Source organism: Mytilus californianus, unplaced genomic scaffold (assembly GCF_021869535.1).
Source record: "Mytilus californianus isolate M0D057914Y unplaced genomic scaffold, xbMytCali1.0.p SCAF_11, whole genome shotgun sequence".
NCBI lineage: Eukaryota > Metazoa > Mollusca > Bivalvia > Mytilida > Mytilidae > Mytilus > Mytilus californianus.
Window position 1 is genome coordinate 19,813,071 of NW_026262593.1, and position 19,512 is coordinate 19,832,582.

Here is a 19,512-nt window from a genome sequence, read left to right on the forward strand (position 1 = left end):
GATTCAGCTTCTTTACTGTAGTATTTCCATTTCTATGTAGCAACATTCAAGCAGGATCTGCATATGCAGTATATTTCTCCCAGTTGATACGATATTCCAGGGCTTGCATATCCTATCATATTTTGTTGGGGTTTGCTTTGCTCAGTCCTTAATTTGTATGACGTGTTTCCAATACATGTTTATTTTTGTCTTTTAGTTGTTTTTCGTGTTTTGTCCATGACATTGTTAGTTTTTTACTTTATAATTTGATCCCTCTGTTATATTTTGCCTTTCATTTAAAATCGTGAAAATCTTCCGTGAAAGTATCAATTTTTACTATAATACACGTAAAAAAAAGGTTCAGGAATGTTATCCTTTTTGGATATTTATCACACAATGATTACATAAAATGTATAATGATTTTAAAAATTTCCCTTTACGCTGAAATGTTAATTACGCTTACTAAATTTTGTAGACTTGAAACAATGTTGTAATCCAATATCCTTCGAATGTGCTTTTTTTTTTGGTGTTGTACTAGAAAAAATAAAATGCAAAAATGTTGAATCATTAATGAATAAAAATTTAAGTTAATGCATTTAAAACGCTATAATTAATCTTTCATGATATTAATTGATAAAACAAAGAGTAAATCAATTGAAGTTTAGAATTGTTCATTTAAAATATATAAAACAAATCAATCGCTTATTCAAAAGTTTCTATTATTAGGTCAACTGCATTATCAATACGAATACGGTGATTTTAAACTTCTTACATAGGAACTTAATTATTTTATTAAATTACAACTTGCCGCTTATTCTGCATTAGTTGTAATTGTCGATGTATTTTTTAAATATAACAGACCGGAGACAAATAATCAGGAGAAAATTTATTTATAGATTTAAAAGAAATTTTTCGTCCGGAAAAAGACCTGGTGCATGCACCATTACTATGGAATTTAACTCAATAATTGGCCTTTGATGAAATTGGTAGTTACATTTTGACTGAATGTGGATTTCATTATACTTTCGAAGTACATTATTAACATTTCAAAAGTTGTTCATGATAAGTATTAAACATACAATCGCTGATCAGTTTAAACAATATTGATATGCTGAGATTCAAAACTTCTTAAACTGTCTAAATTATAGGATTTGTTAATAAGACTTGAAACTTGATATGTATGATATGCCAATAAAAGGTCTCGAGTATCTCTAAATAATATGAAATGGACTGTCATAGAAAAAAAACCCCACTCTTTCAGATATTTACACTCGACTGAGTGCTGTAATATTTCATTCTCTTGACTACGAGAGCATTTTCACTTTAAATAGACTGTGCAAATTTACAAGTGTTATATAATATACCATGTACCGTGTTACAACTCTAGATTCTACTGACGAGAAAATGTAACACTATTCCACCGAAAGCTGAATTTTAGTCCAGGTGGCACATGTGGTCTAGAGCGCTGGACACAGTGCAGGCGGTGTTGTCTTGATATCCTTATATCATGAGTTCGAATCTCGGCGAGGGATGAACAAAAATTTGCCTCGTAAATTTGCCGATTTAACATTGTTGTGCTGATATTTAGAGGCATAATGAATATAATATGTGTTTTCAGCCGTGTATCACCTTCACTGTTTATCTAATACATGGATCTTCCGTAGAGTTGTCCCTTGTTTAGACGTAATTTATCAAAAATAATTATTTCTGTGACTATCTTACGATCCTTTACGATATATATTTAGCTAATCTGCAATCAATTCCATCTCTATGCCTAATATATCATGTACTGTGTTACAACTCTAGATTCTTCTGACGAAGAAAGTAAACACTAGGCCACAGAAAGCTGAATTATAGTTCAGTCTAGGTGGTCGAGTGGTCTAGAGCGCTGGACACAGTGAAGGCAGTGTTGTCTCAATATCCCAATAGCATGAGTTCGAATCCCGGTGATGGAAGAACAAAAATTTGCTTCCGCAAATTTGCAGATTTGACATTGTTGTGCCGATATTTAGAGTAATTATGAATATAATATGTGTTTCAGTCGTGTATCACCTTCACTGGTGATCTTATGGCTGGATCTGTCGTAGAGTTTAGACGAACTTATCAAAATAATTTCTGTGACTGTATCTTACGATCCGTTACGTTATATATTTAGCTAATCTGCAATCAATTCCATCTTCGTGCTTTATATATCATACACGTACTGTGTTACAACTCTAGATTCTACTGACAAAGAAAGGTAGCACTAGGCCACTGAACGCTGAATTATAGTTCAGTTAGGTGGCCGTTTTGTCTAGGGCGCTGGACACTGTGCAGGCGGTGTTGTCTCGATATACCATTAGCATGAATTCGAATCCCGGGTAGAGAAGAGCAAACATGTGCCACTTAAAGAAGAAAATGATACAACAAATCGTTCAACAACTGTTAAGGAATAGTTAAATTAACGGATGGAACATATGAAAACAAATATCGTGGCTCTTTCAATTCACTTCTCTGTCATGTTTCGCACGTGCTCTGTTTTATTTTTATCAATGCTTGCGATCAACGACCACTGAATGAAATATTATTTGTCGATAATATCATCGATATACATTGTATGTTAGTTTTCTGTACAGTTAATGTTTATATAGATACTTTAAACTTATGACAACACTAAAGTTTTTCTACCCCAGACACAGATTGCCTCAGTCGTGTTTGTCACAACTTTTCGGAATTTTCTATTTCAAATGCGCTTCAACTCGTTTACGAAATTGCCTACCAACTGTTTTGATTCGAGCGTCACAGATGAATGACATGTAGACAAAACACGCGTCTGTCATATTAAATTTTAAGTCGGGTATCTTGAATGAGTTTTTATGAAAAATAAATTTAACCTGTTCGCAGTAACACATTAGTTTATCTATTGCATAAAACTATTTATACCTCATTTTGCATATTATGTTAATAGTTCAGTGTTTAGTTTTTGGTTTTTGGTCTGTTTTTCTTAAACTTTAAGCAATAAGTCAACTATATTTGTTGTATGAAATGATTGTACGGTGTATATGTCTGTCTGGTAGGTGTAATTGGACTTTACCTCATTTTCATGGTCCATTGGTCAATGTTAAATTTTCATAGTTATTTTTGTTTCTAAGATACTACGAGCAATATGTCAGCTATATGTAATGCATAGATTGCTTGTAAGGTGTACATGTCTGTCTTCAGATGGTTCATCTGACCTTGATCTCTTTTTCATGGTTCATTGGTTAATGTTTAGTTTGCCTGATTAAGTTTGATTCCTAGAAACTATAAAATAATAGTTCAACAATATTTTCTTGATTGTAAGGTGTACATATATTTCCAGTTTGGTTTATCTATCCTTGACCTCATTTCCTAGATCATGTTAAGTTTATGTGATATTCATAATAAATATATTTATGACTATCAACATCAATGGTCAGTATAGCAGCCAAGACATTTCAGCGTGTGCACTCGTGTTTATGCTTTTGTTAATGTAGAAAAAAATGCTACCATAAAATACTTTTCATTGGTCTACCAATTTATAATGTTATTTTTATATGAAATAAATACAATTCGCCATTTCATTTCTCTTGGGAGCAGCATGATACAGCATCTTCTTATTTGCAACTTATTGAACCTTAGAAATATTTGAGGCGATATATAAAGATGAGGAGGGTGGTATGATTGGCAATGGGACATCTATCCACTATAGTCGGCTATAAAGGCCTTGACATGAATAATGTAAAGCAATTCAATTGAGAAAGCTAACGGCCTTATTTCTAACGAAACAATTTACGAAAACAACGACATACATGAACAAACGACAACCACTAAAGGCTGCTGACTTAGGACCGGCACACAAAGAATGTGGCAGAGTTTAAACTGTGTGCTGGCGCTAAACATATCCATAATTTACTTTACGAATACATGTCTTGACATTATTTGAATAAACTATTCTGATATATTTGAAGTGATAAAATGAAAATTTGTGTAACATGATGGTTGGATTAGGATCAATTGCACCAAAATTGATCAGATTGTAGATCTAATAATCGAACACTATTTTTCTATGTATAGTCTTGACATACTCCAAACAGACCAATTCAGTTTTGCGTTTGTTATATTGTCCTTTGTTTATACTATAGTACAGGGCCAAATGTATTCGCCAACTATATTATTTTGCTATATATTCATAAAAAAAATGTTTTTGAATTATTTCGAGGTCATTTATGGTTGGACTTTTACAAATTAAATGTTGAAAGACGCAGAATTGTCTAAATAATATTTGTTTTTTGGTCATAATTTTGTCTTCAGTTTTTTTTTCTCCTGCTGTGAACACGTATAATATTTTTTTCACAATTTAATTTGTTTGAAATATAAAGCAAATTTGTGAACAGAAAATAATATTTGTGTTTATCTCACGAGAAAATGAAAATGGTTCACTGATTAGTGACTTTCCGTTTTGAATTTCCTCGAAGTTCGGTATTTTTGTGATTTTACTTTTCACTATAAAAATTCAACCAAGTAAACAAATAAACCTGTGCAAAGTCTTCTTTTATTGGTACCAAGTTGCTTAAATAACCTTAAAATAATGTTTAATAAAAACGTAGTTTTATATGAAATATATAGTGAAAAATTCCAAGTGACGAATAGTTATGACCACGTTCTGTATATCTGATTTTTTTTCTACAAAAGTCAAGCAATATACCTATCGGTGTATGCTATTTTCAACCTTTGTGTAGTCTTTCAGATTTTTTTAAATCAAAATATTACACAAATATCAAGCCCTGTAAATGATGTTTCATTTCATTATACAAATCATTTAACCAAAGAAAATCTTATCACATAGATATAAGAAGATGTGGTATGAGTGCCAATGAGACAACTATCCATCCAAGTCACAATTTGTAAATGTAAACCATTATAGGTCAAAGTACGGTCTTCAACACCGAGCCTTGGCTCACACAGAACAGCAAGCTATAAAGGGCCACAAAATTGACTAGTATAAAACCATTCAAACGGGAAATCCAACGGTCTAATCTATATAAAAAACGAGAAACGAGAAACACTTATGAACCACATCAACAAACGACAAATACTAAACACCAGATTCCTGACTTAGGACAGGTGCAAACAAATGCAGCGGGTTAAAACGTTTTTATAGGTACCAACCTTCACCCTTATCTGAAACAATAATGTAACATCACAACATAGAAAGACACACTATAAAATATCAATAGAAATGGCTTAACTCAATCAAAAGACAAATTAACACAAGTGAACATACACTGAATGAATAAATTTGATATATGACACAATGTAAATTCTAAATCAATAAAATAAGGAGTTAGATGTTAAACAATTTCAGAAAAACAACCATAACCTTTAACAAAATTCCGCCAAATAGAATAATGTACACAGGTAAATGAAAATAATTTTTTGTAAGGTTTACAGTATAAATGAAGAACGAAAATATTTTTTTGTTCATAGTACGAGAACAAAAGTGAAAATTTATAGTCCTACCACACACTTATCAAAGCTGGTATATATTAAACATATAGAGACGAGATATTACCTTTAATAAGTAAACATTAAATAACAAAAAAGCATTACAAATTGTATCAACAGGTCAAGTTAACAAGAAAGTACGATTTGAGAGTATTTGCAGTTACTGAAAGCTAGTTAAAAGCCAAAAAAAATTAATATTTAAAATCATGCATCAGATACTAAAATCAACTAAAACACATCCCAGGAATTTGGTATTTTAACGTCATGGACAGTCAAAGAAGACATGACTTGTGCAATGCCAAAAAAAAAAAGTTTCGACAGGCAGTAGGATAGTTAGGAATTAACCTCTATATGTACGTCCAACACTCCCGTCTATTTTCTTCCAACTTTCTTAGTATTTCATGACAGTACATTAAACCGTGGAGGTGTCTGGTTAAATGATCAAAGATACGTAAAATCCAATTTTGAGGAAGACGAACACATGGTAAAAGTCTTGTGCTCTTGAAGATTTGGCATATCAAATAATGAATAAATTAGGATTTTCAAAATACTGAATACTTGTATAATTGGGTGTCTTCGATTATCATATAAATTGCATTTTTATGTATTCATTAAAGCACAAATAAGAATCTATTCAATACTATTTTTATTCATTTTCTTTTCAACAGACAGCTTCATATTCTGCATTGTAACCACTGTTTGAGAAAAACAGTATGCAAAGACATAGTCTCATCCAAGACAAAGAATTAAGACGTCAGCCACAAAGAAAATTATGTAAGTATTTTGTTGCATTCTACGGTTCACATTCTTTATGGAAAAAACCTTTGAGTTGAAGAACATTTAATATCAAAAATATATATCCATTGCTTTACAGTTATAACTAAAGTGGTCAATAAAAGAATAAAGCAAGCTTGATGAAGGAATAAAGTATTATGTGACTGGGATGTTATTTTTATAATGCAGGTGTCTGTAATTCTATATTTAAATATTTCTCATCAATCGGCTAGTTAATACAATTCTATTGTGTTGCTGTCATTACGTAGGATAAATCTCTACCTACCCAAAGCTAGCGTCCTACTGCAGAGTAAACAAGAAACAATATGAAATTGATATCCAAAATTTAAGCTGTGTAGTATGTACTATCATCGGTATATTTAATAACAAAAAAAAATGGCATAACCACAATACTAAAAAGGATTTAAAAGTTATTACAGTGAACCTTGATTGTGAAAACCTAATAGAAAATTTCATAGAATGTATCAAATTTTCCGTATACAATTGTACTATTTTATTCAAAATCTGACTACAGATGTAAAATCTATTTTGAAAAATTTATATTTAAAACATTGTAGTTGTATTTTGAAAGTGTCTCGACCTTTAAAAAATATGAAAACAAAGTATTAAGAACATTTAGGCTCTTTGATCTCCAGGCATTGACTGCACTGGGAGAATTTGGTGAAAATGATTGGAATTTTCCCTTTTTTAGGTGCATCAACAGAATGCATTTTACTGAAATAATCTGTTATTAGTTTCGTTTGTGAACAAACGTTATAAAACGGTTGAGAGCTTACCAGTAAATTACGACTTGACCAGAATAGCCAACTTTGTCTTAGGTCAACTTGCTCGCGACAGAACAAGTTGTAGTCGGAGCACAATAAAATAACTTCATAACTAAATTGCACATCAAGATATCGATAATGTCGTATAACATACATCAACGTTAATTTCGAACGTGTTACCCAGAGGTGTAAATATATGGTGTCTCGTTGTTTTTTCTTGTAGTTGATATTGTAACTTTTTTTTACCTTTTTATGCCCTTTTTGGTTATATAGCTCATCAACTGTTTCGGTTTTGAATATGGATACTAGCGACGTTGTCAGGGGTAACGTCTATTAGCGGTATCATGATATAGTCCTGAACGTCATAATATAGTACAACGTAGGTATTAAAACGAAAGTCAAAATACATAATTATAATGAAAAGAAATGCCTTCCGTATTCTCATTTCATCTATTTAATTTAGGACGATATTTCTTTATGAAATAATTTTCTTTATTAATTCTCATTGGTCCCGTTATATTATCTGAACACTGTTTAAATGGAAAAATAAAGAAATTTGGATGATTTGATCCAGCGCGTCTATCAATATGTTGGCTAAGTGGGATTTTTCTTGTACTTGGGACTCGAATTTACTGTCAATTTTTCATATTCTATGCACAGCGTAGAATTTTTTTTAATAACTTTTCAATATATATATATATATAAAAAAAGACTAAATTGAAAACAACGTTCAAACCTATGATTGCGTTGGATAAAAACCGCAATTTTTATACGTGTGCATGCAAAACAAATTTCTTGGTAGAGGGGTCTAAATACAGCACAAACAACAATTTCCAAAAGACCAAAAAAAAAGTGAAAAAGTCTATTTTAACAAAACGCATTTGACTAACAGGTCGAACATCTGATGTTCTTAAACCCTGCTGACTGCCATTAGCGATTGCCAAATAAAATATATATATTCATATCACAAAGATAAAAAAAAACAACGGGTTCCGTAGTGAGTGAGGTTACAAATAAAAATATTTTGATTCAAATACCTTTATGAATTTTTAATTTCACTTGAGAGTAAAATCCACACTTTTGGACCAAAAAAGGCAAAATTTGTTTTTTATAATTCTTGATACCAGGCTTGCTGAAAGTTCATATATTAACATACACATGCATATAACTTTTATACATATAAAACTTATACACAGGGTATTCACATACAGATATAAATACATATATGTTTCGGACCATATGGGTATTTTGACCATACGCATATGTTCTGGGTAATTTACACGATGAACATCGCTGCAACTTTCATAAGGTATGACCATTCAAGGGGTCATGAAGTAGAAGTTTTTAAAACTAATATTTTGACTACTATTATGGTAAGACTGTATGCATAGGAGAATTAAGTGAAAATAAAGAGAAATTAAATTAGAAGAATAACTAAAAAGAAATGAAAGACCGATGTAAAAAGGTAAATCTATGCCCACCAACTCATGTGGTGTTATTTAGAAGAAATAGTTGAAACGTTAAGTATGTCAAAGACAAAGGATTTAAGTTAGTACCATGTGCAGATGTTGGTTCGGAAAACGAGTTGAATGTTCCAGCGAAGGAAATTAGAAATTATTCGAAAACATCCTATATGCTCTAAAAAGTAAAATAACAAAAATACTGAATTTCAAGGAAAATTCAAAACGGAAAGTCCCTTATCAAATGTCGAAATCAAAAGCTCAAACACATCAAACGAATGGAAAACAACTGTCATATATCTGACTTGGAACAGAAATATCCTTACGTAGAAAATAATTTATCCTGGTTTTATAGCTAGTTAAAACCTCTCATTTGTATGACAGTCGCATAAAATTCAATGATATTGACAACAGTGAGTGCACAAAACAGGCAGAAATAATAGGTAAACATGCCTAAAATAGGGCTGGAGCAGTCAAAATTGTGTTATAATTTTTAACACTATAAAAACAAATATAAAAAACTCATATTGTCCGGCCTATTATGACCAAACGAGTATATACTCATATGGTCGGACCAAACGCGTATGGTCCACATACTCATATGGTCCGGAACATATATATATAAAGATAAGAAGATGTGGTATTATTGCCAATGAGACAACTCTTCACAAGATACCAAATGACACAGAAATTAACAGTTATAGGTCACCGTACGGCCCTCAGCAATGAACAAAGCTTATACCGCATAGTCAGCTATAAAAAGCCCAGAAATTACAAATGTAAAACAATTCAAACGAGAAAACTAACGGTATAATTTATATACATATTCCAGACCATATGAGTATTTGGACCGTACGTGTACGGTCGAACCGTATGTGTATACTCGTACGGTCTAATACGAAAAAACTAAATTCTTTACTGATTTTATAAATTAATATTATTACATTTAGATGAATAAAGTAAATAAGGGAACATTCCGAATCAGTTCCATTCCAAACTCAGGACAATTAATCAATGCGAATATATCTTCCTTGACATATTGTCGGAAGCTCGTTGAATCACTTTTCCCATTTATCAAACCATTTTTTATTTTATCCGCCATCACACAAGTAAACAGCTGGTTTGACTGTTTTTGTAGTAAAGTTCCTAAAGATTATGAAAACTTTTCTTCCCACATTATGTGTACTTCCAATAACTTCAATTTCAATGAGCAGAATTCAAATCCATGTATTACTGACATGCTAAATACAGGCGATTAACACATCAGATAAACGTGACTTTTATAAATAGTTTAATATTAAGTTTTTATTTCATTTACATTTGAACTTTTAATATTGATTCGAGATTTCAGTTTTTGTGATCTGTAATGTACATTTATAACTAATAAACTTGACCAACTTCTGTTATATCACACGAAATAGCATATATGTTGTGTATAACAGTGACAGCATTTTTTTTGCCAGATTGATCCTTTTGTTTTTATAAGAAAGGTATTTTTTCCATAATCATATTTTCTTTCGAATGATGCTGCAGCGTTATCATGTTTATCTGTTCTTGTGGTAGTTGACTTCCATAGATTTCATTTTGTTATATCCTTTGTCTGATTTATATATTTGTGTTATAGCTTGCCAGACACTTTTAAGGATAATACGAAGCGGAGATTTCAGCAGTGGAGTATTACGTAAAAGAAAAAAGAGAGCTTGTATGTACCGCTATATTTACCCTAACAAAAACAAATAAGTACCACTATAAGAATAAATATAGGCTTCAGTAGTTACCCTGTCTTTCATTTCCTAAATAGACTAATTAGACAAATCAAGGTAACACACAGGAACTTGGGAAATTGCATGAACATTTGAAGGAGCGGAAATGGGTGCGTCAACAGGATAAGCGTCTCCTGCTTTGCATACATTACTAGCCAAATGAATTCACATGCAATCAAAATGTCAAATTTGGGAATAGGACACATGCGGTTAATCCATGTTACAACCCGTGGCTAGTGAGTTGAGACCCATATATCCAATTCGTGATAATGATCGTAAACAGTATGTAGCGTCGATTTCATTCGTTCTTCCTCATATATCTGGTGGAGCAATTTTTGTCGAGCCTGCGACATTAGTCGCAGAAAGCTCGACATAGGGATAGTGATCCAGCGGCGGCATCAGGGGCGACGGCGACGGTGTTAGCTAACTTCTTAAAAGCTTTAGATCTTAGAAGGTAGAAGACCTAGATGCTTCATATTTTGTTTATAGATGCCTTATGCTATGAAGTTTTCGTCTGGCACATGTCCATGGCCTTGACCTTATTTTCATGGTTCAGTGACTACTTGAAAAAAAGGTTAAGATTTTTTGTAATGTTTATTTATTAGGAGTAATATGAAAACTATATTTGGTATGTGCGTACCTTGCAAGGTCCTCATGCCTGTCAGACAGTTTTCACTTGACCTTGACCTCATTTCATGGATCAGTAAACATGGTTAAGTTTTGGTTGTCAAGTCCATATCTCAGATACTATCAGCAATAGGTTTACTATATTTGTTGTGTGGAAGGATTGTACGGTGTGCATGTAACGCACCTGTCAGTGTGGCATGTTTAATTTGACCTTGACCTCATTTTTCATTGCTCAATGTTATGGTTTTGTGTTTTGGTCTATTTATCTACTACTATAAGCAATAGGTCAATTATATTTAGTGTATGGAATGATTGTAAAGTGTATATGTCTATCTGACAATTATCATCTGACCATGAACTCATTTTCATTGTTCATTGGTCAATCTTAAGTTTTCCTGTTTAAGTTTGTTTCTTAGATACTATATGCAAAGTGTCAACTTTTTTTTAAAGCATGTAAAGATTGTAAGGTGTACATGTCTGTCTGGCAGGGTTCGTCTGACCTTGACCTCATTTTCTTGGTTCAGTGATCGATGTTAAGTTTATGGTTTAATTTGTTTCTTAGATGTGCAAAAGGTCAACTATATTTCAAGCATGTTTGGTATAAGGAATGATTGTAAGGTGAATATGTATTTCAAATTCGGTTTATCTGACCTTGACCTTTTCTTGGATCATGTTAAGTTTATGTGATAGTTGTAATAAAGCTTTATTATTAGGACTATTAACATTATATCAATGGTTAGTAAAGAAAGCGAGACATTTTAGCGTGTGCACTTTTGTTGTTTAAGGAGCACAAAACCTGCTTATGAAGTCGGTATAGCATGCACATGCACAAGAGTAATGTTTGAATTGAGATACGTAAACGCTAGACGATGAACTAGAGAGTATGTTACTGTTGAGAAATGAAAAGTTGAATCATGACGGTTGTCAAAGATACTCGTATGAAGTCGTCCATTTGTGTCAATATCGAGAAATGGATCAAGATATGAAGGAGACCTTATAATTTGGGAAATATCCTTAATTTCAAGTTCACTTGGATAATTGGGATGCAATGCACTCCCTGAAATGTGAGTGATTGAGTTACTTGATATCATCAATGTTTCTGAAAATAAAATTAAAACTTGGCACATTGTTTTTTATCTGTCTTTTAGTAGGATTTGTATGGATTTATCTTAATATGAATAAAAAAACAAGCACACCAGAAGGAATGCACAAATAGTACCTATTGGAATACCAGCTGAATGTTAAAATATCATTTTACCAAACTCAACAAATGCATTGTCTTTCAAACAAGTTCATCATTTTGTTTTCTTTTATCATCGGTGTTTTTGGAATCAGTGCAGTTCCGACAAAAGTATGATTTTATATGATCTTAAAAGAAATGAATTCGATAACCCTTTTTGAGAAAAATGCTCTGTGTAATGAGACGATGTATTTGATCTTTCATATGAGCTTATGGAATAGAAGTTTAGAAAAGCATAGAAAAATCAAAAGTCCTTATATTATTCCACAACTGTAAGGAATATGATTGAAGATCTTACAGTAGATCTTTAGAATTATCAAGAACCGACATCCGTTTGACACCGCTGATAGAATATACCTGACCATAATACTTCTGGAGGCCGTGTTTCAATGTATAAAGAGTGACGGTTAGAACTTAATCAGAAGTTAAGTCGAACATCTTGATTACCGGACTATATATCAATCTTTATAAGGATTTTTTGCTGATCCAATATGAAGACCTTTTTTTTAGCATCCTTTTATTGTTAATAAAAAAGAACATAAAATACGTAGATGTCGGATTCCCATTTTGTTGTAAATGTCGAGTTATTTATATCTTAATTAATTTCAAGTGACTTGGCGGTGCTATATCGGTGCAGTTATCATAGAACAGTCCATAGACATATATTTTGGGATAAACTCATCAACGAAGTGTCTACTTATGGACATTGACCCGGTTCAAATATGTTAAATAATATGTGTATTCGCAAAGTAAAAAGTTGTTGAATTACGGCAAGGGCGTATAGGAACCGGTGAGTGACAAGGGAAATTGTTCCCGTTTTAAAATGTGTCACATTGTTTAAAACAATTTTTAATTTTCTTTTGTCCTGTCTGCATTTTCGGGTTGGGGGCATGATTTGCAATGATACACCGGCCTCATTAATTTCATTACGTAAACAGCACGAAGAATATTATGTAATGAATTTCCGTAAAGATATGACTATTTTTATATTAACGTAAAGAAATACATGTACCTTATGCAAATTAAAAGCTTAGGTATGTCCAATCAGTTGAGAAAAATCTGATAATAGTTAGAAATTCCAGATAATGAATTTTGCATATAATAACAATATTGTTAGAGGCTCTTACTGCTAGACCACAACTTATGTTTCATGAAGATAAGATAAATTTACCACAGCCTCAAGCTTCTTGAAAATGCATATGCCCGGGAGCTTATAATGCGTCGTAGATTTTTCGTGCGCTTCTGAATGCATACCCGAAAAGTAGGGAATTATTGATATTGATGTTTTGGGAGGCGGCTTTCCTGGTATGGAACTTGTGCCCATTGGAGAAAAGAGTAACTACATTATTTATACCTACCTACAACCTATGAAACAAATCATTTGACATTTTATTTAGGGCCGCGGTGCTTTGCGGTTTTATATCAAGGACATGGATATTTTTTCTGGGATGAGATTAGCAGTTCCGAACCTTTTATGAATTTTTATCTTCAAGATACCAGGTATGATTCTGTTTCCAAAAATTGTATATTTTTAACTTAGCTTGCAAAGGGTCAATGTGAACTATTGTCATGACTTATCGTCCAGTATCGTCGTCCTTTGTCTGTAAATTTTGTCATACATTATTAGTTACATAGTGTGCTAGTGACCTAATACGGCATATATGGGGTCAGTAAATTCAATATGGGGTGAGAGCGAAGCTCGAATCCCCATATGGAATTTACTGACCCCATATATACCGTATTACGACACTTGCACACTATGTAACGAATTTATCTTACCGACTATCTTAACGTGTGATATTGAGACATAGTCTAGTGACCTATCAAAATGAGCAATTCTTCAATACCGTTAGCATTAAGAAACTACTTCCATTGATCATACAAAAACAGATACCAACAATAACAACTTGTCATATATAGCTTTAAATGTGTTTTATGAATTTATTTCAATCTTCATCATCAATTTCTCTGTCTGTTGAAACCTTTAAGATTTTTTCTCAGTACTGTTTTGTTTTTATAAAGGGACGTAACACCACTACTAACCGTGTATTGAAATAAGCCCGCCTCCCTACTAACCTAATATGGAAAATACACGGTCTCCACGCGGACGCTTTTAACCAATCATATTCCTAGAAATGTATAGGAGGTAAGATAAATTCTCATCTTAAAACCACTAGCAAATTGTTACCACAATTAATGATCAATATATTAGTGTCTGTTCTAAAATATTCATTTTGTGTTTCCGCGTATTAACTTTGATAGAAGGCAAAGTTGACACATTCCTCATTTCCATTCTCAATTTTATAACACCAAAGCATATGTTATTGCTTTCTTTATAAACATCAGAATATAATGTTTTGTTATTAGCTATAAATAATTAAGTAATAATTCATGCAAAAATTTGATTTGCGGTCATTTTCACATGGCTTATATCCTCCAATTTTTTCAATCGCTGACGCTTGCATATATCGGTACCGTCCAGTCCATATGAAAATTTAATACAAATCTATCATGTCTATGGCTTACATGAATGATTTCGATTCGACTATGACAAATAATTAGTTATAATAGACGCGCGTTTCGTTTTCATAAGACTCATCAGAGGCAGTCGAATAATAAACAACACCAAAACAAATACGAATTTAAAGAGCATTTAAAAGTAAAATTTCCTTAAAGTTGTGCCAAATACAGCAATTTGAGAAAAGAAACTGAAGTTTGAAAGTATTCAATAAAATTTCACAGAAGGAAGGACTATCGAAGATCAATCATCAATACAATATTCTGCAAAGTAGAAAAGACCGCATCAAAATATCGCAAAAGCAAACCAATGGCAACATGTCTGAATAAGGACATACATTTTTACATGTCACGTGGTTAAACGAGTGAAAATTTATTTAGGCTCGACAAGTGTACGCAGTGATTATTTGAAATTTTACTTGAAGTTAACAAAAATGACTATTTAACATAAAAACAAGGTATAACAAATTTTTCTATAAACTTTACAGAAGAGTTGCTTTAAAATTTCATACGTAAGATTTATCATACAGCCAGTATCTATTATCAACAAAATGGTCTTATTAATAACTACATAATATAAATAATATTGCAAACGACTTCAAGTTGAACATAAGATTACTTTTGTTTATTTATTTAGTTATGTTTCCTGCTCGTTAAGTGACACTTATAGGTTTCATAACGTGTGATGATGAGATATTGCTTGATATCAAATCAAGTTATTTAATTTCAATATAATAATAAACGAGCCTTCGGCGTCATATATCCTTTTCCGTCAAACTTTAACATCAGATATTTTAAGACTTTTTTTACGCTTCAGAATGTAATAAAATTTGACAAAATGAAGATTGTCAGGTGAAAAGTGTGAGTGTTTTGTATATTATTAAAGAAATCACATATGTCCGTTGCCATGGACGAAATGTAACATTTGAAAGTCATCAATGACTTAACGAATAGCCGATGGAAATGCCGTAATATCGTCTTATGATGCTGGATAAGCCAATCATCAATATTTCGTATGCTCTTTTGCAGTAGGCTATTCGATTAAATCTGCTAAATATTTAAAGTCTTTTTGTCAATCAAAATTAGCCTCCTTAAAATTTTATTGATTTTGTTAATTACATTTTATGCTGCTATTGACTCTAAAAAAAATTTGCATGATTGTAGAGTGCATGTTGGAGATGAAATTAACCAAGAAGATGAAAATTTAACATTTGAATTTCACCTCACAAATAGAGGTGATCGTTTCATTTTTGCAGCATCATCTCAGCGGGAACTTGAGGTACATCTAGCTTTATTATAAAAAAGCTGCTTACACAAAATAAAGAAATAGTCAAGATGCTCGTAACATCTGAATATTAATGATAACAATAATAACTTCAATAATAATATCACAAAAGCTAGTCTTTTGAATTGTGTAAAAATTAGGAAATCTAGAAAGACAATAAGTACAAATAAAAAAGGGTAGTTATAAAAAAAGAAGATGTGGTATGATTGAGACATTTCTTCACCAGAGATAAAAAAAAAACATAGAAGTTTACAATCATAGGTCACTGTACGACGACCTTCAACAATGAGCAAAACCCTGACTACAGATCAAGCTATAAAAGGCTTCAAATTGACAAATGTAAAACAATTTAAAATAACAGCCTGATTTCTGTATACAAAACAATAAACCAAAGACATATATGATATGCAGCAACACACGATAACCATTGAATTACAGATGCCTGACTCGGGACAGTCACATACAGAGTGTGGCAGGGTTGAACAAACTATCAAAATCAGTCGAAAAGTGCTGCGCTCACCAGATCGATACAAAACAGAAAAACAATTAACAATAGCACAAACCGTACGTGGAAAAAAGCGCATAAAAGACCGACTATTTAAAACTGGAAGCGGTTTCTGATTCAGGATCGGAAACATAACATGTTTTCTGCAAAACCAATAATATTTCTTTCAATCACCGATTTCAGCATTAGAAAACATAAAGAACTCACTTCACACTCGGAGTTCGGTATTTTTGTTATCTTACTTTTCATTATGTTTTAAGGTGATAATGATGATGACCAATAATTATTTTCAATAATGAAAACAACTCGTTAAAGATAAAAAGTTTGATAGTAGCATTGCATAAATTGTTTTAGAGTTCTTTGTGACGCTATACCTTCCACTACAGAAATAGAAGTTACAAAGTGTCATGTTGTGCATCGATACGTGTCAGTTGATAGGAATATATTTATATCTATGATCATGTTCATAATTTCTTGATCGTTGGTTTATTTGAAAGTAGTCTCTAAACGAATGATTGTTGAAATTTATTCAGTTACATTCGTCCGCCCGTCTTTCTGTTCGTTCGTCCACTCGTCCGTTTGTATTCTTTGTTAAATACATCTTAATTTTAGAATTAAATAATAATTCAAACTTGATTTTGATTTATTAACGTTTAAAATGTTTTCAGATTTTTCCGAATGACCATTATTTAAATGTTCAATATAACCAGTGGGGATGAATTATTTTTTAGCGTGTAATTGACAGAAATTTCTTGTTTGGTTTCTTACTGCATATTGATATACGAAGTCGGGTTTCTTAAATATATGTCACTGGAGGAAAACAATTCAACAATTGAACATACGAGAAATATTTCTACGAAATATGACAGGCGGCTTTTTCTGACATGGTTTTTGATTATTTATTTATTGATTAATAGAGTTAACCTGCATTTCCGAATACTAGTATCGAACATTATAGATAGTTATGGGGATGCATCGTATTAAGAAATGCTATATCATAACTTGGAGGTTTTTTATGACGTTTACGATAGCAGTCACTTGAAAAGAATTAAGGTTTTAACACTCAACTTTATTGCAAAGTGATTCACATAGGCTTATGCAAACTTCTGGTTCCGTCTTCATGTGTCTCTCTAGTATACCATCTCAGTTCACCTGCGTGTGATATAATAAAAATATACAATAAAAATTCACTTTCCGTTACACGAGTATATCTTGTTTTAAGCAGTATTAAATATTATATTGTAAATAATAACTTTCATTTATGCATTTGTTATCAACAAAATGCAATTTTCATTGCCAGCATATTTATCATTTGCCGAGGACGTAGTTTTAACAGTTTTAAAATATGTGTTACTATAGGGTCTAACTAGGCACATATTCTTCTTGGTCTATTCGTATGAGGCAAACTTTATACACATAGTTTTTACGAAAAAGATAAGAAGCTAGCATTGTCATCTTAATTTATCTTCTGTTATAAGATAAGATAAGATAAGAATTTTATTAATCTAATCAAGAACCCATAAAGGGCATCATTTACAACAATATTAAGCACAATATGATTGGAAAAAAGAAAAACTATATCCTAATATAATACTATCATATATTGGACAGGATCAGAGCCTAACACATCATGTGTCTTACATAACCTTTTCAATAATTGCATAATAATTTTATATATTTTGTATCCACCTGGATCTTATTTCTAAACACTTAATTATATAATTGCCTAGGCACATAAGAGTTGGTAAATGCTCATTTGTGAACAGCCAGAAATATTTTTTATCCTTGGGTAATTCTTTAAAATTATTACAAAAACTGTTTACTTTATCCCATAATAATTTTCTCTGTTCTGTTATATATAAAGATAATATCCTCTCACTGAATAACTATGTTCGCAATGACCACGGTTATGAACTAAATTTTACGACAGAAGAGATGATTTCAATCCATCAACATGCCAGTAGCGTCTGTAAATATAGTATATATTACCTAGTTGAATAGTAAACCGTAGACAGTAAAACTAACAACAATCATCACTCAATCAAAGTTTATGCTGTAGCTTTCGTATGATTTCGATGATAGATGGTTGTTTTTTTATAAGAAAGCTTTAGTTGTATTCCTCACTTAGAAATTTTAACAGACACCGTCAAGATTTTATTGTCGTTCAAGGGGCAGTAGCTACGAGGTATGCAAAATATAGAATATGATTTTGTTTGGTTCAATCATTGATAAAAGTGAAATGATGAAATAACAATTCGCCTTAAGCAGCCAATTTGGTTCAATTTTGTCAAAATAACTTAAGCAAAGAAACATCACTGATGAATTATTCACTTGCAAGTGAATAATTTGAACTTATTTAATCTATATTCATGTGACCTTCAATTTAACCCATTAGCTAGAGATCGGTTACGCATGTATTAGTCGTGTTCAGCTATTAACAGGAAAAGAATGTCAATATTGAAAGTAAAACAAAGGTGAACAAGTTCGTTGACTAACTCGAACCACAAAAAAAAAATCATTCCAAGACCTGGAGGTTGCTTTCTTTTTATATTTATGTGTATGTTTACATTCGGTTATGTGGACGTCGGCAGTCTTCGGAGGTCATTTCGATAGTTAATTAGATGGCGTCTAGACTAAAAATACATACGAAATTCTGATATATATAATTGAGTACACGTATTGTTAACTGTTTATTTGAGACGTATCGAAACTAGGATATATGTTTTAGTATGTTATAAATCAAATATGAGAATTTGAGTCAAATCGGTGAACATGAATTTGAGAACTAATGCTCCTTTAATGGATTATAAATATGTTTTTCGCAGATGACCAAGGGTATGTTCGAATTGTCGTCGGTGTGGTATACTTTCCAATTTTTTTAATATCTGTGTTGTTTCTACTGACCGTATAATGCATAACCACCTGATTTGACGTATTTATGTATTTTAACTCGAGTTTCACTAATAGAGCAGAACTGCTGTCCCTTCCGGAGCAATTGTGTTTACATCGAATTTTGTGGGGTTCATGACGTTCAGTTCCTAATTTTCGGTGGAAAGTGTTGTTGACTATTTT

At 32.0% G+C, this 19,512-nt stretch overlaps 1 protein-coding gene across 1 annotated transcript in view; it reads left to right on the forward strand.

The window, feature by feature from the left end:
* Positions 1–19,512, forward strand: part of LOC127720812 (uncharacterized) — a 59,076-nt gene that overhangs the window by 23,878 nt on the left and 15,686 nt on the right. Inside the window, exons 2-5 of the mRNA XM_052227563.1 lie at positions 6,153–6,258; positions 10,128–10,205; positions 13,531–13,633; positions 15,815–15,929. Of these exons, the coding sequence (XP_052083523.1) occupies positions 6,198–6,258; positions 10,128–10,205; positions 13,531–13,633; positions 15,815–15,929 (357 nt within the window). The 5' untranslated portion in view covers positions 6,153–6,197. The remainder of the gene's footprint in view (positions 1–6,152; positions 6,259–10,127; positions 10,206–13,530; positions 13,634–15,814; positions 15,930–19,512) is intronic.